This window comes from Schistocerca piceifrons, chromosome 5 (genome assembly GCF_021461385.2).
Source record: "Schistocerca piceifrons isolate TAMUIC-IGC-003096 chromosome 5, iqSchPice1.1, whole genome shotgun sequence".
In the NCBI taxonomy this organism is placed as follows: domain Eukaryota; kingdom Metazoa; phylum Arthropoda; class Insecta; order Orthoptera; family Acrididae; genus Schistocerca; species Schistocerca piceifrons.
This window is the reverse complement of record NC_060142.1, coordinates 210,723,058-210,749,882: the sequence shown is the minus strand read 5'-3', so window position 1 is coordinate 210,749,882 and position 26,825 is coordinate 210,723,058. Positions and strand designations below refer to the sequence as shown.

The following is a 26,825-nucleotide window of genomic DNA, read 5'->3' as shown; positions in this document are numbered from 1 at the left end:
GTTTCTCTTTCTGTCTTCCAGTGGATGTTTTGCTGAGTATGTAATTTGTGCCTGACCATTGGTGCTGATATAGCAACGTGTGGTCATATATGTGACCGACTTACAGTGTTGAGTGTTTCTTTCTGCTGCATACCTGGGTCACCACCTTTACCAGGTATTGCTTGTGGCTGTGCTAGCGTGAACTTAATAATAATAATAATAAAAAAATTCCCCCTTTCTACTGTGTGGTATAACATATACTTTCTTAATGTACAACTTTACTGAGTGGTATCCTAATACTGCTGCAAATTATTTTGTTGATAAAAACAGAAGATATAGAACAACAGATGAGGGAAGTGAATAGATCACATGGTGAAGCAGAGAAGTGAGCTAATATTCAGTGTATACAAAAATAATAATTCAATTGGTTTTGATTGATTTCTCGATACCCGTTACGTGAACACTAAATTTTGCAGTTTTAAATTTAGTTAACAGGCCTAAAATGTGGCAAGGGCAAGCTGATAAATGAGAAGTAATGGCTTCATCAGGAGAGAACCAACAGCTCTTAAGTTCTTTGTAAAATGCATTTTAATCATCAGCTGTTTTATTTGACCTGTGTATCATCTACTGGTTTCAGCCATAGACTATCATCACCAGACATAAGGCAAAGCAGGTCAGTTAAAAACATCCCATTTTCCTTTTAAGCTTATACACCATCAAAGTTGTCAGAGGGAAACCGGACAACCGTCATAACCAGTCCTCGAAATACTGATAATTTGTATTGCTTTGTATCTATGTAGTGATGATGGTCTATGATTGAAACTGCTATATGATATATGGGTTAAATAAAACAGCTGATGGTTAAAATGCATTGTCTAAAATAAATAAATAAATAAATAAATAAAAGAGAGGTATGATTGCAATCCCAAAAGTAAGGTCACATATTTTTTTGTAAGTACACAGACCTGTTTATTTCTACAATGGTTTACATCAGTTTACAGCTTGAACATTTAGCTATTTTTCAACACAATCACCATTTCTGTTGATACATTTTTGTAGACGCTGCGGCAGTTTTTGTATGCCCATGTCATACCAGATCACCGCCATCCTGTTCAGAAAGTTATGAACCTCTTCCTTCACCTCATCATTGGAGCTGAATCGCTGGGACCACAGTTACTGCTGTTAGGTACTGTGAGACTCTGAAAAAACTCAAATGGGCAATTCAAAACCAGAGAAGAGGAATGTTGAGCGAGGGCGAACACATTCTCCATGACAACACTCGCCCACACATCGCTCGGCAAACTGTTGCTCTCCTGCAACAGTTCCAGTGGAACATAATCACCCACCCACCCTATAGTCCAGACTTGGCTCCCAGTGACTATCACCTGTTCCCTAGGTGAAAAGAACATTTGGCCGGAAAGCGATTCAGCTAAATGTTCAAGCTGTAAACTGATGTAAACCATTGTATAAATAGACAGGTCTATGTACTTATAAAAAAATAGGAGACCTTACTTTTGGGATTACCCTCGTAACTTGAATTCTGTTCGTCATAATGGTAGAATTATGTCTGATGTATTTTCTATTTACTTGAGTAGTTGGGATGTTTTGAGATTATTTTCTGTCCTTTATAAAGAAATACTCACAAGGAACATTGCAATGTTTCATTGTATGAAAATGAACAAGAAGAAATGATAGAATTACTCTCCTAAACTTGTAATTAATTTCTGCTTTTGTGACAGTAGCTAATGGTATGAGACACTGAGAACCATAAGGCCCAAAGCACAGACAAAAAGTCTTGAGAAAAATAGATTTTTGTGAAAATCAAATTTGTAGAAAAACCACCAATGTCATAGGTCTAAATTGTGTTATAGGTCTAAATTGTTTTATCCTAGTCTCAACATCCTTTATTTACTATGAAAGATTATGTACCCACTTCATGTTATGAAATATTAATTAATATTTAAGATTATATTTAATGCTAATTCAAAATTTTTTTATGAAGAACAGATACTAAACACATCATATACACAATTATGACACAGTAACAGACTTACAATTTGTGATTTTTAGCCCCTAAGGAAATGAATATCCAAGAAATTAGTAAGGCAACTTTTCATGAAAGTTCATATGAATAATGTGAGCTTATAGATCTAGATAAAATTGGTTCATACAGATGTCGGGAGTGTGCATACATGCTGCAATGACAGTGTGCTGTAGGCCCTTACAATTCTCAGTGCCAAATATGTTTTGTGTATTGATTTATATTCATGAGAAGAAATATTTGTTTTCTTCTTATCTGTCACGGATTGTTTTCATAATTATTCAGATGAGGAGAAGCTGACAAAAAGAAGTATCTCTTACAAAACTGGGCTCAAACAACTCCAACGAAAATTATGCCCCCGAATTCCTGATCCAAGAGGCAATGACGATACCAGATACCAAGATAGAGCTGAACTAAGGCGCTGCACTGTTGGATCTCAGAATGAAAATGAAAAGACATATACCGCCTCTTTGGATGAGTGAGTAAATTAATGCAGGTCTTCCTAATATCTTAAGTAGTTTTTGTTAATTATTTAAGCATCTCTTTGAATGGAACTAGAATTTATGGCAAATTTCCAAAATTTCTTTTAATTAACTGGAAATAATTGTCATTAATGTAGTCATCAACCCACCTTCCTAGAAAATTATCGTCTCTTTGGGATATCATTTCACACTCCTGATTCCCCTGCATATCTGTTAGTCACCCACAAAAAACTTAACGTTTATTATACAGTCAACCTTCGACTGGAATAGCTGCACCACATCCTCTGCATGACTCTGCATTCCCAAAAATGAGAAATAACATCCCTCCTAATCTTCCTGAGCTAGAACTGTTCTATCCTTCCAACTGTGTAGTATCCTGCGCATTATGATACATTGACAGGAAAATTGGTGTAATGATAAGGTGTTCTAATTAAAATTTTACTTGGTTACTGTAAAACTAAAAATGAATGTCAGTATACCATTCATACTCCTGATCCCTTGCCCCATGTGTGTACTTCCAAACCCTATACCCCTACTCCTACCAGTATCTGTGCCCTGTCCTTGCCCCCACCCCAACCTTACCCCCACCATTGCTGGGTTAGGTACATAAAACCATATGGAGTTTGGAAAAAGGAAAAATGCCTGGAGATGATGGTGTTTCAGTAATAACCATTGAAGGCAAAGTAATTCATAAGGAACTTGCAATATAATTTATAGAATGTCTGTTGAAGAAGACTAGTTTCCAAAAGTGAAATAATGCTTTAATTATTATACTTCTTAAGAAAGAGTACAGACAAAACATAAGAAAACCACAGACTTCATTGTGTTACGCAAGATACTGATTTAAGTTATCACTAGCCAGCTAAACAAAAATCATTAAATATAAATCAGCAAAGAAACAAGCAGGCTTTATAAATGATTACAGAATGATGGGTCATTAGCAAGTTATAAAAATTATAGAATAGAGCTATGAGTATGAGTTACACTACATACCTGGGATTTATAGTTTATGTCTCAGTTTCAAAAACTCTCTAACATTAGCCCTTGAGAAACAAGGCATTTATTCAACTTATGTTACCAAATGAGGTGGTGCAGTGGTTAGAATACTGGACTCATATTTAGGAGGCCACTGGTTCAAATCTCTATCTGGCCATGCAGATTTAAGTTTTCCATTATTTCCCTAAATCACTCCAGGCAAATGCCAGGATGGTTAATTTGAAAGGGCACGGCCGATTTCCATCCCCATCTTTGAAACAATCCCAGTTTCTGTTCCATCTCAAATGATCTTGATGCTGACGGGATGTTAAACAGTATTCTTCCATTCCTTCTTTCTATGAACCTGTGTTAGTATACTGAAGAATGTATACATTGCTGCAATTTCCATTAGATCTAAACAACTTAGTGACAAACTGGAGGCAAGGAGATTTCATATCACGAGAACTCTTATCACCATTTCTAGAGTAATTTTCTAATACATAAACTGAGAAAACACTGAATATGTATGTTCATGGAACATATTTGTACCACCTGCATTTTTCCGGTTACATTGTACTGTTTGCCTTTGGGGCAGAAAAACTTCAGCAACAAGTGTATAAATTAAGAACAAATTTTTGAACAGACTTGAATGTCAGTTACAACAAGACTTAAATAATTTATAACCAACATATCAAAGGAAAATTGTTCAGGTTAACAATGAAGTCATATGACTAGTTGGTGAGTTTAAGGAACTGAAGTAATGATTGTATGAACAGGAAAATATGTAACTAGAAGAATAAAAATAGCTTAAAGTATTTTTTGTAATTTAAAACAATTGCCATTTTTATAGTTCAGTTTCAGTTGCACATTTTTAATTACATCACATGTTTTGGTCTGTCTGGATCTACTTGAGATATAAAACAAAGTAAAATTAAATACCTACCATCTAATATTTTACAGTAAGTAGGAAAGAATTGTACTTAAATTTAGAATTTACCTAAGCAGTTGCGTCAGAAATCCATTTTGTCTGTGTCAGAACCATGTAACAGAATACTGTGTTTTGCAACTGCAATTAATGTTTTAAATTGGTATCTTGTGGAGGTAGGGGAGTGGGAAGGAGGAAAAGGGAAAGGGAACAGAGTAGGATGATTGGGAGAGGGGAAGGGAAGCAGGGAGAGGGAGTGATGGGGATGTCGTGAGTTTAACAAGAGAGGGCCGTATGTAAAATAATAAAGAAGTATAATTATGTAAAAAAAATTCTCATTAAAATGTTAGTAGCGGAGAACAATGGGTGTGTAAACTGCAAACAGCATAAAATAGTAAAAATATGTTTATCATCTTTATGCTGAAGAATAAATGACAATTGTTTTAAATATCAATACTGTTTTTGGTAAGTTAGATAGAGTTCACTAAACATATTTTTGCAGTATGTATGAAATGAGAGTTTACAGTGAGTATGTGTATTTATCAGTTTTAACAAAGAGATAGAGGGGCTGGTCAGTACTTACCTCAGCTCAGTACAGCCGATAGATACACAAAAGAGAACAGAAAATTTACATTCCTAGCTTTCGGAACTTTGTTCCTTCATCAGGGAGGAGGGAAGGGAAAAAAGGGAAGAAGGGAAAGTGGATTCAGTTACGCACAACCCAGGTTATGAAGCAGCAGGGAAAGGTAAATAGGGAAGGTAGCAAGGATGGAGGCATGGTTGGTTTCCCTCTGACAACCATGCCTCCATCCTTGCTACCCTCCCTGTTTACCTTTCCCTGTTGCTTCATAACCTGGCTTGTGAGTAACTGAATCCACTTGCCCTTCTTCCCTTTTTCCCCCTCTCTCCTCCCTGATGAAGGAACAAAGTTCTGAAAACTGGGAATGTAAATTTTCTGTTCTGTTTTGTGTATCTATCGGCTGTACTGAGCTGAGGTAAGTACTGGCCAGCCCCTCTATCTCATTGTTAGTATTTGTTTCACATCTTTATATGAGATTTTCCATTAATCATATTAATCAGTTTTGAATTATGAGTATGAGCTATGGACTTGAACAACAAAAATTTTTAAAAACTGAGAATCGTACAGTGAACAGTTTGGAAGATGAGTATTGGAAGTTATTAGAAGAGACAGGAAAACATACAAATGGGTCAGTGCATAGTTGTAATTATGACTGCATTAAAAATGAAGTGGAGGTGAGTGTGACATGTAGCCAGGTGAATGGATGGTAGATGAACTGATGGAGTTCTTTGCTGGACTTCAAGAGTTAGGGAAAGATCTAGATGATAGCCCAACGGGAGGTAGATGGACAACTTAAGAAAACATGGAATACAATATGAATAAACTAGAATCACTATATGTGCACTGTAAGAAAACTGTTGATGAAGTTGCTCATGGGTGTAACTGAACTAATAGAAATCAAGTCTCTTAGACTGTTATTGATAACTTTTTTGTGCTGCCAGTGTTAGGAGTGCATTTATATCTGCAAAAGCAGAAGTGACATGCTGCATTAACAGTTTCCATAGTGTTGTATGTGACTTTGTTTGAAATTGTGTGATTTACTGATATTTTAGATGCATTAAACACTTCCTTGTTTGCTAGTTAAAGTTGTTCAGGAAAGCATTTGATACCAGTCATTGCGTTTTTATTCAATCGATTCAACTACTCCCATCTGCCACCTTGCTGGTAGTCTTCTTATAGAGTAGGCACATTCCAGTTCTCATAATTATCAAGGAGAGTATGTTAGTGTTAAGTTGTAATTAGTCATTGGTATATCTTTCAGAAGTAGCCTACAGTGGATGCTTCTGCTTTTTAATAACGTGACTAATTTCACATCACTAAAGGCTCTCCTTTATGATGGCATATAAAGAAGACAATGAATGAATGAATGACCAATGTCCTTGCCATGTATCCATGCATACCATTATACACTGCTGTCAATATTGGCACATTGCCCGTTGTTACCGATGATGATGATGATGATGATGATGATGATGATGATGATGCTCTGACCTCATATAGGCAAAGGAGATACCCTCAAAACACTATTAAGAAGAATTGTTTATTTTGTTCATCTGCTAATATAGCATATAAACAGAGAGGTATTATACAGCTTCTTAATGGTTATTGTAGCAAATATGAAATAAATTGATGACTCATAATACTTCTACTGTCATTTTGGCTACATGAATGAATATACATTCATGAGCCAAAACATTATGTCCACCTGCTTAGTAGCATGGTAATGCAACTTTGAAATACAATGCAGCAACAATTCTGTGTGTATTCAACAAATCCTTAGTAGATGCCCGAAGGCATGTGCACAAGATACACAAGTTACACAGTCCCTCTAAGTCATGGGCTGGTGCTTTGTAGATGCGAAGCTGGTGCCCAATAATGCAGGTGAATCATGTCTTATAATAGTAGTTTCATATGCCATCATGCCGACAAACAGCTGTTTGAAACGTGCACTACACCACGATCAGAGGCCATTGTGTCCAGTATTGTGCTATTCAGGATATTCACCTGAGCCTTGAATATATCCCATCAGGTTCAGATCAGACAACATCAAAGTGGGTTTACAGTATTCTCTGAAAACCACTGTAGCGTGATTCTGATCTTGTGACGTGGACAGTTACACTGCTGGAAGATGCTATTGCTGTCGGGGAAGACATCAAACATGAAGGGGTGCAGGTGGTCTGCAGTAATGTTCACTTTGTCCACAGCTACTGTGGTGCCTTCAGTGACTACAACAGACGCTGTGGAAGCTCAGTGAATGTCCTGAATAAAACAATACTGGACACACTGGCCTCTGATTGTGGTGTAGTGCACGTTTCAAATAGCTGTTTGTCTGGATGATGGCATATGAGTCTGCTATTATAGGACGTGATTCATCTGATCATACAACACCAGAACAATGTGCTCTGAAATACTTGTGCCCACACCAGAATTGTACTTTGTTTTTAGATCTGCTACCAGTGCCATGTATCCTGTTTTATAGAGTGGGCAAACCTCTGACCTGGCATGTTCTCTGATGAGGTGTGGAAGTCCAACAACTTGTCACCTCTTCTTGGTTTCACCATTCTTCAGCCAGTTTCCTTATATGCAGATCACACTGTCACCAGAACAGCAGACCATCTTCACTGTTCCAAAAGGGTGATTTCAGAGGGTTCCCTATTTGCAGCATGTACAATTGCTAGAGTGATTCCCCATTCATCTCTGGTCCACATATAAACTTTCCTTAATGCTTCTTGTGCCTTCAATGCCACCAGGTGGCATTCATTATCGCTGTGGTCAGTGACTATAACATTTTTCTCAGAAATATATGACAGTATAAAATTATATCTAAAAACAAAGATGATGTGACTTACCAAACGAAAGCGCTGGCACGTCGATAGACACACAAACAAACACAAACATACACACAAAATTCAAGCTTTCGCAACAAACTGTTGCCTCATCAGGAAAGAGGGAAGGAGAGGGAAAGACGAAAGGATGTGGGTTTTAAGGGAGAGGGCAAGGAGTCATTCCAATCCCGGGAGCGGAAAGACTTACCTTAGGGGGAAAAAAGGATGGGTATACACTCACACACACACACACACACACACACACACACACACACACACACACACACACACACACATATCCATCCACACATATACAGACACGTGGAATGTTTCCCTCTATTAATTCAGTATAAAATTATATTTTTAGTTTCCTCTCCATTGCTTGTTTTACTTTTACAGGCCAATTAAATCAGATAATAAGGGCTTCAAGCTATTATCAAAAATGGGTTGGAGTGAAGGAGAACCTCTGGGAAAAGAGAAGGCTGGAAGCACGGAACCGGTGAGTATGCTGTTCCCTTCAATGTGGAGCATGCAATGTTAATAAAGTGTTATTGCCACTTGGGTTTCTCCATGTATATAAGTTTGTGAAGTACTTTCTGGAAAACAATGCATGGATGAGGAACAAATATTGTCGAACAAAAAACAGCAGCTCATAATTTTAATGTCAGTGATCTTGTATAGTAATGAACAGTCAGTCCAGATGACAAATCTTGTTTATGTTTATGGTATGGTTAACTGGTTTCAGTTGTCCATAGACCATCTTCAGATCATTAATGTCTCCACCGGTGATTCATGGAGTCAATGCATGGAGCTGTTGTAAGTGCAAGAGGCACCTGTCATAAATTGATGGGGAGGGGGTATTTCAAGTAACACATGGAGACATTGACCAAGTAGTGTCATTGGCAGAACTGAAAGTTTTTGTTTCTTCTCTCTGGACTTTAATATTCTTTCCAGATTTTTGCTTGGTTTCCTCTGCTGCTTGCTCAATGTACTGATTGAGTGACATCAGTGATTTGCTACAATCATTTCTCTCTCTCTCTCTCTCTCTCTCTCTCTCTCTCTCTCTCTCTCGTCTCAGTTACTGCTTCCCTTTCATGGTCTTTGACACTTACGCAGTCTTGTTTCTTTGCAAGTTGGAAATGAACTTTCCCTCCCTGTAGTTGATCCCTGCTACCTTCAGAATTTCAAAGAATGTATTTCAGTCAACCTTGTCAAAAGCTTTCACTTAATTCACATATACTATATATATAGGTTTGTTTTTCTTCTAAGGTAAGACATAGGGTAAGTATCACATCACATGTTGCTGCTGTTGTGTCATCCGTTGGTATGAGTTAGCTTGGCTGACTATGACCACTCCAAAACAGAACATCAATATGTGCAGAATAATGAATTACGTGCGTAACTTTGATCACTGTGATTTCATTCCAGCAGTGTCTCTGATACATTTATCATTGCAGCGTCTTTTAAACATTAATAACATTGTGCAAGGTGCATAGTAGTGCCATTCTGAGTCTTGCACCAACATCAGAGCATGGAACTTGGTGAGTGGCATCTCAAGAAGATGTGCAGACAAATACAATTGACTGCAGTGAGTGGAAGCAAAGATGGTGTTCTCTGGTGGTGGAGACAGTGGGTGCTGTAGATAGCACAGCTAGTGGTGGCACCTGCTGGTGACCTGTTTAAATGTTGCATCTTCTATGGAGGTAGGGCAGCATGTGGTGCAGTCAATATGGACACTGTTGATACCACATTCCTTTCCCCCCTCCCCTTCAAAAATGTGCACTACTGGCACGTAGCATGGATGCAAGTGATGATGTAGGGTAGGTTGAACAATAGTGCAGTAGAAGCAGTACAGTGTGGAATGATGACAAATGGTACTATCCAACCTGCATCTCGACATTTACATTGCAAACCACTGGGAACATCTGTCAAAAAACCAGAGGTGGGACATCCACCAGTTGCATAGGTTGGTGCAGTGGTGGTGCTGCCGGTCTGTGTAGCATTGGCAGTGTTGAGGATACTGAAGGCTGTGCTGCTGATGCAGGCTCAATGTCCATGACTGTTGTCTCTGAGAATGATACAGATATAGGGCCTGTGGCAATGGCTGCTTAGGTGGACAGCAGTTGGCCTCCATGTAAAAGTCGCCTGTTGACCCATGTGACCAAATGTCAAGCACTGGCAAAGGCTGCTCAGGGGCAGCAGTTGGGATTGCAGGCAATGTTTCTGAACAATGGAAATCGATGGCCGGATCACAGTAATCACGAAAAAAAGTTGCTTTTGATGCTGTTGATAGGGTCTCTGTTTTACCATGAACATTATAATGAGCTTGGCTAGTTATCTGAGTGGTGAAGCTGGATTCCCAGTTGTGAGGCTTGTTATGCACATGATAGAAAACGTTGTCCACCACGCAGAACTTTGTTGTGAAATTGGCAGCTGAAGAAGGGCACTGAGCATGAAGTAAATGCAGCAGGGTGTGGTGATGATGACCCATATGCAAAAAGCTTAGAATACTTACTTTACCGTCATTATACATAAACAAATGTGTGTTGTATGTCAGGACCCACATTGCAGATTTTCAGACAAATGCCGACTTTCATAACTACAATACCCGTAATAGCGCAGCACTCCATACTCAGTGAGCAAAAAGAACGAATACACAAAGGTATGTGAGCCATATTGGTGCAAAACTGTACAACGCACTGCCAGTCAACATCAGGCAGTTAGAAGATGATGACAAATTTAAAACAGAATTTAAAAAATTTCTAGTAGAACAATGTTTTTATTCTGTAAATGACTATGTAGGTCAATAAATTTTTTCTGATGATATTTATAAAGGCAAAATGGAAAATACTCTATCTGTACCTAATCATTCATTACATTTACATACTTAAAGGACAGCTGTTGTGTGATATAAATATATACTTAAGCAGTGTTGTGTATATAAGGACTTGCCGTTTAGGGAGGACAAAACTAAAGCCTTATGAAAAACAGACTGTGGATTTAAAATAACAAGCAGGGATGTATATAGGCTATATTAATTGCATTGTATTATTATTAACTTCATTGTATTATTTTGTTTTGTACTTTTTTACATGTATATTGTTTGTGTCCCATTTCTTTGAAATGGCTTACATGTACCCTTGACAACATCCATACAATATTTATTGTCAACGAATGGATAAATAAAATAAATAAATAAATAAAATACTGTGTAACAATCCTGCAAGCAAAGTGAAATATCTGTGTTAGCAGAATAGAAATGTGGAAAACACAAGTCTGAAAACAATTTATTGGACTCACCAAAACAAAACAATAACACACTATACAAAAAAACAACTGACTCGATCCCAATTGCGGATTGACATAAACACAAAATAACAAATAATAATAATAATAATAATAATAATAATAATAATAATAATAATAATAAAGCCACACGGAAAATGATTTAAATCCAAATAGAGGTGTGTTGCAGGATATGCTTCCTGCAAACACCCTAGAAGGAAAACAAAGACAGAGGATGAGATGGTCAGATGAAGTTAACCAACACCTCATATTCCGTTATTACCAAGCAACAAACTTAGGAACCAACACAACTGGATACAGATCACAAGTATACACAACATTTATTACCAGATACCCAGAATTAAAATTTTTAACAGAACAACAACTACCTGATCAGATCCATGTAATAATCAAAAATAACAGGATACCCCAGTCAGAATTAGAAAACATCAAACAACAAGTACAACAAATACTGGAACAAAATAACGTGCAATCAGAAGAAGAAGAAAATACAGTAATGGACTCAAACATCCCAGAGCAAACAAACAAAGAACAACACTCATCAATTCAACAATCAGAGGAAAACGAAATCTTAAGACAGCTACCAGAACAAGCACAAATAAAACACGAAGTGACACACATGTTAGATATAGAAGAAAAATTTCAGCTGACATATATAGAATACAAAGACACAAATACAGACATAAAACCATTCTTGCATAGTCCCCCAAATAACCCATAAGTTGAAACAACAATAACAACTATCAACACAATCATAAACAACAAAATAAATGAAAATACAACTATGGAAGAGTTACAACTACTGGTTTCTACAGGGTGTTACAAAAAGGTATGGCCAAACTTTCAGGAAACATTCCTCACACACAAAGAAAGAAAATATGTTATGTGGGCATGTGTCCAGAAACGCTTACTTTCCATGTTAGAGCTCATTTTATTACTTCTCTTCAAATCACATTAATCATGGAATGGAAACACACAGCAACAGAACGTACCAGCGTGACTTCAAACACTTTGTTATAGGAAATGTTCAAAATGTCCTCCGTTAGCGAGGATACATGCATCCACCCTCCATCGCATGGAATCCCTGATGCGCTGATGCAGCCCTGGAGAATGGCATATTGTATCACAGCCGTCCACAACACGAGCATGAAGAGTCTCTACATTTGGTACCAGGGTTGCGTAGACAAGAGCTTTCAAATGCCCCCATAAATGAAAGTCAAGAGGGTTGAGGTCAGGAGAGCGTGGAGGTCATAGAATTGGTCCACCTCTGCCAATCCATCGGTCACCGAATCTGTTGTTGAGAAGCGTACGAACACTTTGACTGAAATGTGCAGGAGCTCCATCTTGCATGAACCACATGTTGTGTCGTACTTGTAAAGGCACATGTTCTAGCAGCACAAGTAGAGTATCCCATATGAAATCATGATAATGTGCTCCATTGAGCGTAGGTGGAAGAACATGAGGCCCAATCAAGACATCACCAACAATGCCTGCCCAAACATTCACAGAAAATCTGTGTTGATCACGTGATTGCACAATTGCGTGCGGATTCTCGTCAGCCCACACATGTTGATTGTGAAAATTTACAATTTGATCATGTTGGAATGAAGCCTGATCTGTAAAGAGAACATTTGCACTGAAATGAGGATTGACACATTGTTGGATGAACCATTCACAGACGTGTACCCGTGGAGGCCAATCAGCTGCTGATAGTGCCTGCACATGCTGTACATGGTACGGAAACAACTGGTTCTCGCGTAGCACTCTCCATACAGTGATATGCTCAACATTACCTTGTACAGCAGCAACTTCTCTGACGCTGACATTAGGGTTATCGTCAACTGCACGAAGAATTGCCTGGTCCATTGCAGATGTCCTCGTCGTTCTAGGTCTTCCCCAGTCGGGAGTCATTGGATGGAATGTTCCGTGCTCCCTAAGATGCCGATCAATTGCTTCGAACGTCTTCCTGTCGGGACACCTTCATTCTGGAAATCTGTCTCGATACAAGCGTACCGCGTCACGGCTATTGCCCCGTGCTAATCCATACATCAAATGGGCATCTGCCAACTCTGCATTTGTAAACATTGCACTGACTGCAAAACCACGTTCGTGATGAACACTAACCTGTTGATGCTACGTACTGATGTGCTTGATGCTAGTACTGTAGAGCAATGAGTCGCATGTCAACACAAGCACTGAAGTCAACATTACCTTCCTTCAATTGGGCCAACTGGCAGTGAATCGAGGAAGTACAGTACATACTTGCGAAACTAAAATGAGCTCTAACATGGAAATTAAGCGTTTCCGGACACATGTCAACATAACATCTTTTCTTTATTTGTGTGTGAGGAATGTTTCCTGAAAGTTTGGCCGTACCTTTTTGTAACATCCTGTATAGCAGCACTCACTACACTAAATATACACACAAGGCAGAGATCAGGACCAACCAACACACAGAAGGAACCCACAAAACCTGCATGGCAACACAGGCTACAGATCAGAATAGATAAACTGAGAAAAGACATCGGACAGCTAACACAATTTATAAGAAATGAAATATCAGACAAAAAACGAAAAAGGTTAGGTAAAATCTCACAACAAGAAGTGATAGAGCAATTAGATGAAAAGAAGCAGAAATTACAAGCATTGGCCAAACGACTTAGAAGATACAAGAAAAGTGAAAATAGAAGGAAACAAAACCAAACATTCAACACAAACCAAAAGAAATTTTACCAGACAATAGATAACACACACATTAAAATAGACAATCCACCAAACATAACAGACATGGAACACTTCTGGAGCAACATATGGTCAAACCCGGTACAACATAACAGACATGCATGGTGGATACAAGCAGAAACAGACACATACAAGATGTTACCACAAATGCCTGAAGTGATAATTTTGCAACATGAAGTCACCCGAGCAATTAATTCTACGCACAATTGGAAAGTCCCAGGAAAAGATAAAATAGCAAATTTATGGCTAAAGAAGTTCACCTCGACACATTCACATCTAACTAATCTATTTAACAGTTACATTGCAGACCCATACACGTCTCTGTTACACTTACACAAGGAATAACGTACCTGAAACCTAAAGATCAAGCAGACACAGCAAGCCCAGCAAAATATCGCCCCATAACGTGCCTACCAACAATATACAAAATATTAACTTCAGTCATTACACAGAAATTAACGACGCATACAACACAGAACAAAATTATAAATGAACAACAAAACGGCTGCTGCAAAGGAGCACAAGGATGTAAAGAGCAACTGATAATAGATGCAGAGGTGACATATCAAGCTAAAACTAAACAAAGGTTGCTACACTACACATTCATTGATTACCAAAAAGCTTTTGATAGTGTACCCACTCATGGTTACTACAAATATTGGAAATATACAAAGTAGATCCTAAACTGATACAGTTCCTAAACATAGTAATGAAAAATTGGAAAACCACACTTAATATCCAAACAAATTCAAATAGTATCACATCACAGCCAATACAGATTAAGTGTGGAATATACCAAGGAGACTCATTAAGTCCTTTCTGGTCCTGCCTTGCTCTGAACCCACTATCCAACATGCTAAATAATACAAATTATGGATACAATATTACTGGAACATACCAACACAAAATCACACATTTGCTATACATGGATGATATAAAACTACTGGCAGCAACAAATCAACAACTCAACCAATTACTAAAGATAACAGAAGTATTCAGCAATGATATAAATATGGCTTTTGGCACAGACAAATGTAAGAAAAATAGCATAGTCAAGGGAAAACACACTAAACAAGAAGATGACTTATTGGATAACCACAGCGACTGCATAGAAGTGATGGAAAAAACAGATGCCTATATATATCTAGGATACAGGCAAAAAATAGGAATAGATAATACAAATATTAAAGAAGAATTAAAAGAAAAATATAGACAAAGACTAACAAAAATACTGAAAACAGAATTGACAGCAAGAAACAAGACAAAAGCTATAAATACTTATGCTATACCAATATTGACCTATTCATTTGGAGTAGTGAAATGGAGTAACGCACAGCTAGAAGCACTCAGTACACTTACATGATCACAATGCCAAAAATATAGAATACATCACATACATTCAGCAATAGAAAGATTCACATTAAGGAGGAAGGGGATTTATCGACAAAAAAAACCTACATTATGGACAGGTAGACATTTTAAGAAAATTCTTTATAGAACGAGCAGAAACTAGCAAAATACACAAAGCAATCACTCATATAAATACATCGGCTACACCATTGCAATTTCATAACCACTTCTACAACCCGTTAGATCACATAACATCAACAGATACAAAGAAAGTAAATTGGAAAAAGAAAACACTACATGGCAAGCACCCGTATCATCTAACACAATCCACACATCCATCAAGATGCATCCAACACATGGCTAAGAAAAGGCAATATATACAGTGAGACGGAAGGATTCATGATTGCAATACAGGATCAAACAATAAACACCATATATTACAGCAAGCATATTATTAAAGATCCAAATACCACAACAGGTAAATGCAGACTTTGCAAACAACAAATAGAAACAGTAGATCACATCACAAGCGGATGTACAATACTAGCAAATACAGAATACACCAGAAGACATGACAATGTAGCAAAAATAATACATCAACAACTTGCCATACAACATAAACTAATAAAACAACACGTTCTTACATGCAAGTATGCACCACAAAATGTACTGGAGAATGATGAATACAAATTATACTGGAACAGAACTATTATAACAGATAAAACAACACCACATAACAAACCTAACATCATGCTCACCAATAAAAAGAAGAAATTAACACAACTAATCGAAATATCCATACCCAATACAACAAATATACAGAAGAAAACAGGAGAAAAAATTGAAAAATACATCCAACTGGCTGAGGAAGTCAAGGACATGGGGCATCAGGATAAAGTTGACATTATACCAATTATACTATCAACTACAGGAGTCATAGCACACAATATCCACCAGTACATCAACGCAATACAGCTACATCCAAACGTGTATATACAACTACAGAAATCCGTAATTATTGATGCAGGTTCAATTACCCGAAAGTTCCTAAATGTAATGTAACATATACTGTATAGTTAAAAGGAAGTCACACTTGATCAAGGTCCATGTCACTTTCCATTTTTAAGCAGACATAACATCTGAGAAGGGAAAGAAATAATAATAATAATAATAATAATAATAATAATAATAATAAAAGAAGACCCATCTCTTCACGGGGAGCGAACACAAACAGTTCTGCATTGTCAAGAGGCTTGTCGACTATACCAAGAGATCGGCCAGCTAGAAGAGGTGTCTGGCTGTGGCTGCCTGAGCAGCAGCTCTGTATCCTTCTGAGCGGTGCATTTAACTGCCATTTGCCAGTAGTGCGCCACCTTATAAAGCCCGTTGGCAGATATATCTGCCAGAACTATTTGCCATCACATGCCTGGTGTAGCTAAGTAATTCCTAGGCTAGCTGCAATCTCTGGTGAAGCTGTTCTGCAGGCTCCACGAATGAGTAGCGGTCCCTAGTGGCCATTGGTGGACACCTGGTAGTGTGTTGTGTTGTGGCCACCAGCAAGTCTTTGTTTTGACAACACAGACAACGTAAGTTTTCCTGGTGATGTAGGAATCCCGTGATGTTTGGACGTAAAGTGGGATGCCAATGCAGTAGGCGCTACAGTGTCCAAAGTGTGTGACCACAGTACAAAGTATCATGAAAAGGCGAAATATGAAAGGTGCTGAGAAACAATAACAAATAATTTTCCATCTAGTGTGAAGCACAAAGTTTTGACATCAGACCCTTGAGAGAGCAAATGAAACATTCGGCTTAATCTTTTAATTGAGGAGAAGAGTGGAGCTGTTTGAACACGTTGAATCCCATTTTGTTGACAAAATTGTTGAAATTCCAATGAATAAAACTGGAGACCATTGTCCAGAATGATGGTTTGAGACAAACTTTCTAAACAAAAGACAGAAGTGGGTGCTCTGATAATGCTAGTGCTACTTGTCAAATTCATTGAAATGACAAATGGAAGTTTTCACACCCATAGAGTCCTGATTGATGGGTATGAAACTCATTGAAATGTTGTGACAAGACAGCTGATCATCTGAGAAGACATTTATCATTGAAATACACTGAGAAAGCCTGCAATCACATGGACAAATGACTATTTATTGTTTGCATCAGTGATAATTACCCATAATGTGTTCCAGAAAGGACCAGCAAAATTAGTATGATTGTGTTACGAAGCAGAATCAGGTTGAGGCGAACTAAAAAATTCTTGTTATATGGGTGCTTGGTTGTCTGTGCACGCATGGCAGCTGGCAGTCATCTGTTCAATCTGCTTATGTGCAACACACACTAGCCGCTAGGTTTAATGATTCCCCAATATCCTTCATGTAAAAGTCAAAAAACAGTTTGCTGCAGTAATGTGGGAATCAAGACTCACACTTGTTCATTAGGATTATGCAATAAAATAACACCATTCTGTAGAGAAAGGCTGTTGTGTTGTGCATAATATTAGCACACTAGTGCATCTAAAACTTGGTTTTGATTACAGGACCAACCTGTCTGAATTTACAGGGTTGTGAAAACTTCAGAGCCTTTTAAATGAAACAAACATTATTAACGTTCTAAATTTTTATTCTTTATGTCTACACATTTACAGCCCTCTGCCACTAGAGGGCTGCAAACTATAGCATGTAACATGATGATATGTAATGTTAACTGTCAGTGCTTGAGAAATGGCATACTATAATTGGATTTTTGAATTTAAAGAGTTAGTCCACACACTGAGCAACCTGTCCTTCAGCATGACAATGGTAGATCACACGAGTGCTGCAGCATCTGCAACAATCTGACACCTTGGGTTAACCGTCATCGATTGTCCTCCATAGAGTCCTGACTTGGCTCCATCCAATTTTCATTTGTTTCCAAAACTTAAAGAACATCTTCAAGGACTTCACCTTGATGGTGATGAAGTAGTGCAAGCAGAGTTGAGGTGATGGCTCCATCAACAGAGGCAAATAATCTGCAGTAACAGTAGCAACAAACTGGTCTCTCATTGGGACAAATTTGTTTGTCACCAGGTTGACCACGTTGAGAAATAAATGTGTAGACATGAGGAATAAAGATGTAGAATGTTAATAATGTTTGTTTTATTCAGAAAGCATTAAGAGTTTTTCTATAAAAGATTCAGAGACATTACTTTTCAGTATGCCCTCGGAGCACTTGAGCAATTGTAGCAATTGATCTTGTGCAATAGCTTGTATGATCTACCAGTAATCAATGGGGAAAGCTTGCAATCATTGTGACGCAGGTTGATCAATTTGAAGACAAGAAACTTTTGACGCTTTGAATTCTGTATTAGTTCCCATAGGTAAGCGAGACAGTGTGTCTGTATTTGCATGCTGTGCTGTCTATAGGGATATAAGGAATTTCATATTGGTAATTTGAAAGAAGAAATGGCCAATGTTCCAGCTTATGTGCTGTATGATCAGACACATTTTTTGTCGGATGAAAACAGCAGTCAGTGGCTTATAGTAAGTCATGAGAAAATTTTTTCTGAGATGAAAATGTTAATCAAATTTCATGATGGCTAAGGTTTCCTTTTCCAGGTGATGTTACTTGTCTTGGGCCTAGGTCAGTGCCTTAGATGCTAATGATATGTGGTGTTCAGTGTTTCCAACCTTGCGAGGTAAAATTGCTCTATTCTATGTGGTGACGCATCAACTGCTAATACTATCAGTTTCTGTGGATCATAATGAATAAGATGTGGACAACTAAGCAAACTTGAAAAGAGATACAAAATTTTTGATGTGCTGTTCTGATGTTTGTCCAGAGAGCCGTGTAGATACTGTGGTTTGCTACTGTCCTGCTGGCAGCCCATTTAAATGTTGTGTCTTCTGCAGAAAGGTGGGTGGCATGCCATGTGTGTCCAACATACAAACCATCAACACTGCACCTACATTTGTGCAGAATCCAGGCAGTTTACCTGAGGCTGTCATCTGTAAATTCTTCTCTAAGTATTTTGTCAGTATTTTGCAACCATGACATATTAGGCTGAGTGTTTGCTAATAATGTGGTGAACTGTGATACATGCGTTGTGCAGTAGTGGTTAGTGCCACTGTCTATTGTGCTGCAGGTTGCCATTTCAAACCCAATCACAGGCAAATATTTGTTATTTAATGTTTATGATTTCTGGAAGGTAGTTGAAACTTGCATTTTCTGGATTTTTATCCATTTGTATAAATTGCAGCACACTCCATCAAGGAGTTCAGTTCCTTTCTGGCTTACATTTGTGTCTGTACTACACATGGTTGAAGCACTAAGTGTTGTACTTCATCGATGACACTGCTCTCGGATTTGGACTCAGTTGATTATGACATGACATTATTTGATGGTGACACGTGTTACTTCAAAACATCTGCATCACTGTGGTTCAAGTCAGACAACATGAAAGCCATCGCTTACATGGACAAGAATCAGAATACCAATAGTACATCATTCCAAAGATGCATTCATTCAGGAGACCAACAGATTCCAAACCAGCAATAACTCATTTGCTCATCAGACATCCATCAGTGTTTTCTTGAGACACTTGTCAGGACCGTGTGAAATGCTTGAAAGGATTAGACAGAGTCATAACATATGAAAGGTGGGATGTCATGATCTGTTAGGGAAAGGTACTTTCAGTTATATAGCGCAGCCCAGCAGTGGTTCGAGAACAACGAATTGGAGCTCAATAGCAGGGACAAATTTCAGGCCAAACTGGAGAAAACATTGGGCGACAAATAGCAGCAAATCTGCTTAGAGCAGAAGGATGGTTAAAGAATGGGGCACAGTGTCATGGTGAAATGACACAGTTGTATGTACTGAATATTTTGGCCCTATGAAACAATGTGAATATGACACATTTGATAAAGGGTTCACAGAAGATGTTCCACGCTTTTCTGATAAAGGATTTAAAGTGATGTCACCAAATCAAGAAAATGCAACAGAAAAGGAATCGGATGAAAGAGGTATGACCGACTCCCTAATATGGTCGCCATGTCAAATTGTGGGAGGCCACCATGACTTCACCTCTCTCATATGCCATGCAATGTCAACAGTGCGCAAGTAGCATTATTACTTCGTTTACTAGGCAATATTGTATTTTAATTACTGTTTAAATTTTGTGTCGAATTGTTTGTGCTCTGTGTAGATTAGTTCAGACATTCTTTACACAACAGTATTTAGCATGGATAGGGACGGCGACTGCTGTGTTCGGATGCGGGCTGAGTTGGCATCCCTTCGCTCCCAGCTTCAGGCAGTGTTGGCTTCGGTCACACAGCTTGAGGCTGTTGCCAAAGGGCATCACTGTGGGGGTCCGGACGGGGGTTTGTCGGATATGACCAGCTCGTCCCACACATCCGCCGAGCAGACTTTGGCTGTGGCTGTCCACATTGAGGCTGACCTCACCCTTGGTAGAGTGGGAGGTCGTCTCGAGGTGTGGCAGGGGGCGAAAGACATTCCGGAGGGCTGAACGGAAGGCCTCTCCAGTTTGTCTGATGAACCGGTTTCAGGCTCTGTCTCTGGCTGATACTGATCTTCGGCCGGACATGGCTGCTTGTCCTGTTCCAGAGGTTGCCCCTCAGTCAGCAAGATCTGGGCGGTCGCAGAGGGTGGGCTTACTGGTAGTTGGGAGCTCCAATGTCAGGCGCGTAATGGGGCCCCTTAGGGATATCGCTGCAAGGGAGGGGAAGAAAACCAATGTGCACTCTGTGTGCATACTGCGGGGGGGGGAGGGTCATTCCAAATGTGGGAAGGGTCCTTCCGGATGCCACGAAGGGTACAGGGTGCACCCATCTGCAGGTGGTCGCTCATGTCGGCACCAGTGATGTGTGTTGCTACGGATCGGAGGAAATCCTCTCTGGCTTCTGGCGGCTATCTGATTTGGTGAAGAATGCCAGTCTCGCTAGCGGGATGAAGGCAGAGCTCACCATCTGCAGCATCGTCGACAGGACTGATTGTGGACCTGTGATACAGAGCCGAATGGAGGGCCTGCTGCAGATTCCTCGAGTTGCGCCATAGGGTGGTGGGATTTCGGGTTCTGCTGGATAGGTCAGGAGTCCACTACACCCAACAGGCGGCAACACGGGTAGCAGGGGTTGTGTGGCGTGGACTGGGCAGTTTTTTAGGTTAGATGGCCTCGGGCAAGTACAAAAAGGGCAACAGCCTCAAACGGTGCGGGGCAAAGTCAGAACATGCGGGGACCAAGCAGCAGTCGGTATGGTAATTGTAAACTGTCGAAGCTGTCTTGGTGAAGTACCAGAACTTCAAGCACTGATAGAAAGCACCGAAGCTGAAATCATTATAGGTACAGAAAGCTGGCTGAAGCCAGAGATAAATTCTGCCGAAATTTTTACAAAGGCACAGACGGTGTTTAGAAAGGACAAGTTGCATGCAACCGGTGGAAGTGTGTTTGTCGCTGTTAGTAGTAGTTTATCCTGTAGTGAAATATAAGTGGATAGTTCCTGTGAATTATTATGGGTGGAGGTTATACTCAACAACCGAGCTAGGTTAATAATTGGCTCCTTTTACTGACCTCACCACTCAGCAGCATTAGTGGCAGAACAACTGAGAGAAAATCTGGATTACATTTCACATAAATTTCCTCAGCATGTTATAGTCTTACATGGAGATTTCAATTTACCAGATATAGACTGGGACACTCAGATGTTTAGGACGGGTGGTAGGGACAGAGCATCGAGTGACATTATACTGAGTGCACTATCCGAAAATTACCTTGAGCAATTAAACAGAGAACCGACTCGTGGAGATAACATCTTGGACCTACTGATAACAAACAGACCCGAACTTTTCGACTCTCTAAGTGCAGAACAGGGAATCAGTAATCATAAGGCCATTGCAGCATCCCTGAACATGGAAGTAAATAGTATTATAAAAAAAAGGAGGAAGGTTTATCTATTTAGCAAGAGTAATAGGAGGCAGATTTCAGACTACCTAACAGATCAAAACGAAAATTTCTGTTCCGACACTGACAATGTTGAGTGTTTATGGAAAAAGTTCAAGGCAATCGTAAAATGCGTTTTAGACAGGTACGTACCGTGTAAAACTGTGAGGGACAGGAAAAACCCACCGTGGTTCAACAACAAAGTTAGGAAACTACTGCGAAAGCAAAGAGAGCTTCACTGCAGTTTAAACATAGCCAAAACCTCTCAGACAAACTGGAGCTAAACGATTTCAAAGTTAGCATAAGGAGAACTATGCGTGAAGCATTCAGTGAATTCTAAAGTAAAATTCTATGTACCGACTTGACAGAAAATCCTAGGAAGTTCTCTTCTTATGTTAAATCAGTAAGTAGATCAAAACAACATATCCAGACACTCTGGGGTGATGATGATGGCATTGAAACAGAGGATGACACGCGTAAAACTGAAATACTAAACGCCTTTTTTCAAAGCTGTTTCACAGAGGAAGACCGCACTGCAGTTTCTTCTCTAAATCACCGCACGAACAAAAAAATGACTGACATTGAAATAAGTGTCCAAGGAATAGAAAAGCAACTGAAATCACTCAACAGAGGAAAGTCCACTGGACCTGATGGGATACCAATTCGATTCTACACAGAATACGCGAAAGAACTTGCCCCCCCCCCCCCTTCTAACAGCCATGTATCCCAAGTCTCTAGAGGAACGGAAGGTTCCAAATGATTGGAAAAGAGCACAGGTAGTCCCAGTTTTCAAGAAGGGTTGTCGAACAGATGCGCCAAACTATAGGCCTATATCTCTGACATCGATCTGTTGTAGAATTTTAGAACATGTTTTTTGCTCGTGTATCATGACATTTCTGGAAACCCAGAATCTATTCTGTAGGAATAAACACGCATTCCGGAAGGCGTTCGATACAGTTCCGCACTGCCGCCTGATAAACAAAGTAAGAGCCTACGGAATATCAGACCAGCTGTGTGGCTGGATTGAAGAGGTTTTAGCAAATAGAACACAGCATGTTGTTCTCAATGGAGAGACGTCTACAGACGTTAAAGTAACCTCTGGCGTGCCACAGGGGAGTGTTATGGGACCATTGCTTTTTACAATGTATATAAATGACCTAGTAGATAGTGTCGGAAGTTCCATGCGGCTTTTCGTGGATGATGCTGTAATATACAGAGAAGTTGCAGCATTAGAAAATTGCAGCGAAATGCAGGAAGATCTGCAGCGGATAGGCACTTGATGCAGGGAGTGGCAACTGACCCTTAACATAGACAAATGTAATGTATTATGAATACATACAAAGAAGGATCCTTTATTGTATGATTATATGATAGCGGAACAAACGCTGGTAGCAGTTACTTCTGTAAAATATCTTGGAGTATGTGTACGGAACGATTTGAAGTGGAATGATCATATAAAATTAATTGTTGGTAAGGTGGGTGCCAGGTTGAGATTCATTGGGAGAGTCCTTAGAAAATGTAGTCCACCAACAAAGGAGGTGGCTTACAAAACACTCGTTCGACCTATACTTGAGTATTGCTCATCAGTGTGGGATCCATACCAGGTCGGTTGACGGAGAAGATTTAGAGGATCCAAAGAAGAGCGGTGCGTTTTGTCACAGGGTTGTTTGGTGGGTGTGATAGCGTTACGGAGATGTTCAGCAAACTCAAGTTGCAGACTCTGCAAGAGAGGCGCTCTGCGTCACGGTGTAGCTTGCTGTTCAGGTTTCGAGAGGGTGCATTTCTGGACGAGGTATCGAATATATTGCTTCCCCCTACTTATACATCCCAAGGAGATCACAAATGTAAAATTAGAGAGATTCGAGTGCACACGGAGGGTTTCCGACAGTCATTCTTCCCGTGAACCATACGCGACTGGAACAGGAGAGGGAGGTAATGACAGTGGCACGTAAAGTGCCCTCCACCACACACCGTTGGGTGGCTTGCGGAGTATAAATGTAGATGTAGATGTAGATGTAATAAGCAAAGAGGTACAGCGATTTCCAGCAGCAAAAAGTGTCGGACCAAGTAACCAAGAGACAGTGGCCATGAGTGTTAACTCCCTTACATCTGGCAGTAATAGAGAACGTTGCAGGAAGGAAGGAAGGAATATTAGAGTTTAACTTCCCATTGACAATGTGGCCATTAGATGTGTATTGACATTAGCACCAATCTCAGCCACCACTTGAATGCGTAATGAAGAATGGACTCGAACTTTGGCTGCAATTGTTAAACAACAACCCATCATTTGACCACTGCAGGTACAACCAACCCCCTCAGCAAAGTGCAATGCTCTGTAGAACAACAGATGTTTGAAGGATAGTGGACAAAATGCCAGTCCGTTTCCTCTGTGGTCGTGCTGGACATGTTGTACGCTACTACGGGGAAAGAAGACGTGCTCAATGACTGTTACCCTGCCAGACATCAACCATCATAACAGTCCTATTTGCGTCAGTCAACAGCAGACTATCATAGTTGGCATGCGGGATGAAGCCCACTGCCATGCCCTGGACGAGGTCACTCTCCAACACCTCATAGCTGTTCCTCATTGTCATACAGCAGTACCTGGCAGTTGCCTAGCTGCCAAACTCAAGAAGACTAATCAAGGTAACTCCATGGATGAAAGTTACTAAGATATCAGTAAATCTCATCAACATTATCAGCAGTGACCAGTCTGTCAGAGTGCTAGTAGAATCAGGGGTTTCTTTTTCTGTAATGTTGGATACTTATTGTTGCCAGTTAAAGAAGACTATGTTTTATGATATGAAAGTGATTATGTTGAAGGTTGCAAATGGGAAATATGTCCTGGCGACAGGAGTATGTATTGCATGAACGACTGTCAGTGACAGAACACAGCCCTTCGAATTTTTCAATTTAACAGGATATAATGATGATGTTATTCCCTGGTAGGACTTCTTGCATCTCAGCAGTCAGACACTGGAAGATCAGAGCTCCAGGATGATGAAGCTATTCCAACACGTGCACAGACAAAGATTGTTCGGGGAAGTTTAACTTATTTGCTATTAATGATGATGTTATTCCACCATCAGCAATGAAACAAGTTCCAGTTGTTGATCTAGGTGCTCAGTTAAACATTAGCTTTTGTTGATCACAAAAAACTATTCAGCTGATCAGCCGAAATGGTCACATAATCCTTTGCAGTAATGTGACCTTCCAGAGTAACTGTGGGCCCCACGGAATACCACGATATGGCTGCTCAAATCAGCACCGAACCCTCGCCATGTTTCATTCTTGGGAGTAAATTGTGTCAAAAATTGGAAACAGTGTGAAACTAGTCTCATCCAACCAACTGACTTTCTTTCATTGCTCCATAATCCAGATTTTATGGCTTCAGCTCCATGTTTTCCTGTTCCAGCATTTGCATCACTGATGAGTGGTTTTGGAATTCCAGCTCACATCCAATTTCTTGCTTATGGAACTCCCAACATGTTGTTTCAGTGCTGACTGGATTTGTGAGTGTGACATTCAGTTCTACCATGACTTCTGCAGCTGTTGTCCTCTTATTTTTCATCACAGTACTCTACAATAACCATCTGTCATGGTCACTCAACACACATTTTCGCCCATGTTGTGACTTAGAGGAAAATTTTTTCTGCTTTCCCTGTGTGCATTGTACACTGAGGTGACAAAAGTCGTGGGATACCTCCTAATATTGTGTCAGACCACCTTTTGCCTGGCGTAGTGCAGCAACTTGACATGGCATGGGCTCAACAAGTTGTTGGAAATCCGCTACAGAAATACTGAGCCATACCACCTTTATGGCTGTTCATAATTGTGAAAGTGTTACTTGTGCAGGATTTTGTGTATAAACTGACCTCTTGAGTATGTCCCGTAAATATTCAGTGGAATTTATGTCAGGTGATCTGGGTGGCCAAATCATTTGCTCGAATTGTTCAGAATGTTCTTCAAACTAATCGTGAACAATTCTGGTCTGATGACATGGCACATTGTCATCCATAAAAATTCCATGATTGTTTGGGAGCATGAAGTCAATGGATGGCTGCAAATTGTCTCCAAGTAGCTGAACATAACCATTTCCAGCCAATGGTCAGTTCAGTTCAGTTCCATGTAAACACAGCTCACACCATTATGGAGCCATCACCAGCTTGCACAGTTTCTTGTTGACAACTTAGGTCCATGGCTGCATCGGGTCTGCGCCACACTCGAACCCTAGCATCAGATCTTAACAACTAAAATGAGAACTCATTTGACCAGACTATGGTTTTCCAGTCATCTAGGATTCAACTGATATGGTCACAAGCCCAGGAAGGCACTGCAGGTGATGTCTTGTTATTAGCAAAGATACTCGCATCCTTTGTCTGCTGCTATAGCCCATTAATGCCAAATCTGCACTATCCTAATGGGGACATCATTCATTATATGTCCCACATTGGTTCTGTGGCTGCTTCATGCAGTGTTGCCTGTATGTTAGAACTGACAACTCTGCACAAATGCTGCATCTCTCAGTTGTTAAGTGAAGGCAGTTGGCCACTGCATTGTCTGTGGTGAGAGGTAATGCCTGAAATTTTGTATTTTCAGCACACTCTTGGTACTGTGGATCTCGGAATTTTGAATTCTCTAAGGATTTCCAAAATGAAATATTCCATGTGTCTACCTCCAGCT

General features: G+C 39.7%; 1 protein-coding gene across 3 annotated transcripts in view; it reads left to right on the top strand.

Annotated features, from left to right (window-relative positions):
• The window catches only part of LOC124797803 (angiogenic factor with G patch and FHA domains 1), a 270,523-nt gene that overhangs the window by 59,401 nt on the left and 184,297 nt on the right, over positions 1–26,825 (top strand). For all 3 annotated transcript variants that reach the window (XM_047260816.1, XM_047260815.1, XM_047260817.1), the window contains exons 7-8: positions 2,306–2,498; positions 8,207–8,306. In XM_047260816.1, coding sequence (XP_047116772.1) covers positions 2,306–2,498; positions 8,207–8,306 — 293 coding nt within the window. The remainder of the gene's footprint in view (positions 1–2,305; positions 2,499–8,206; positions 8,307–26,825) is intronic.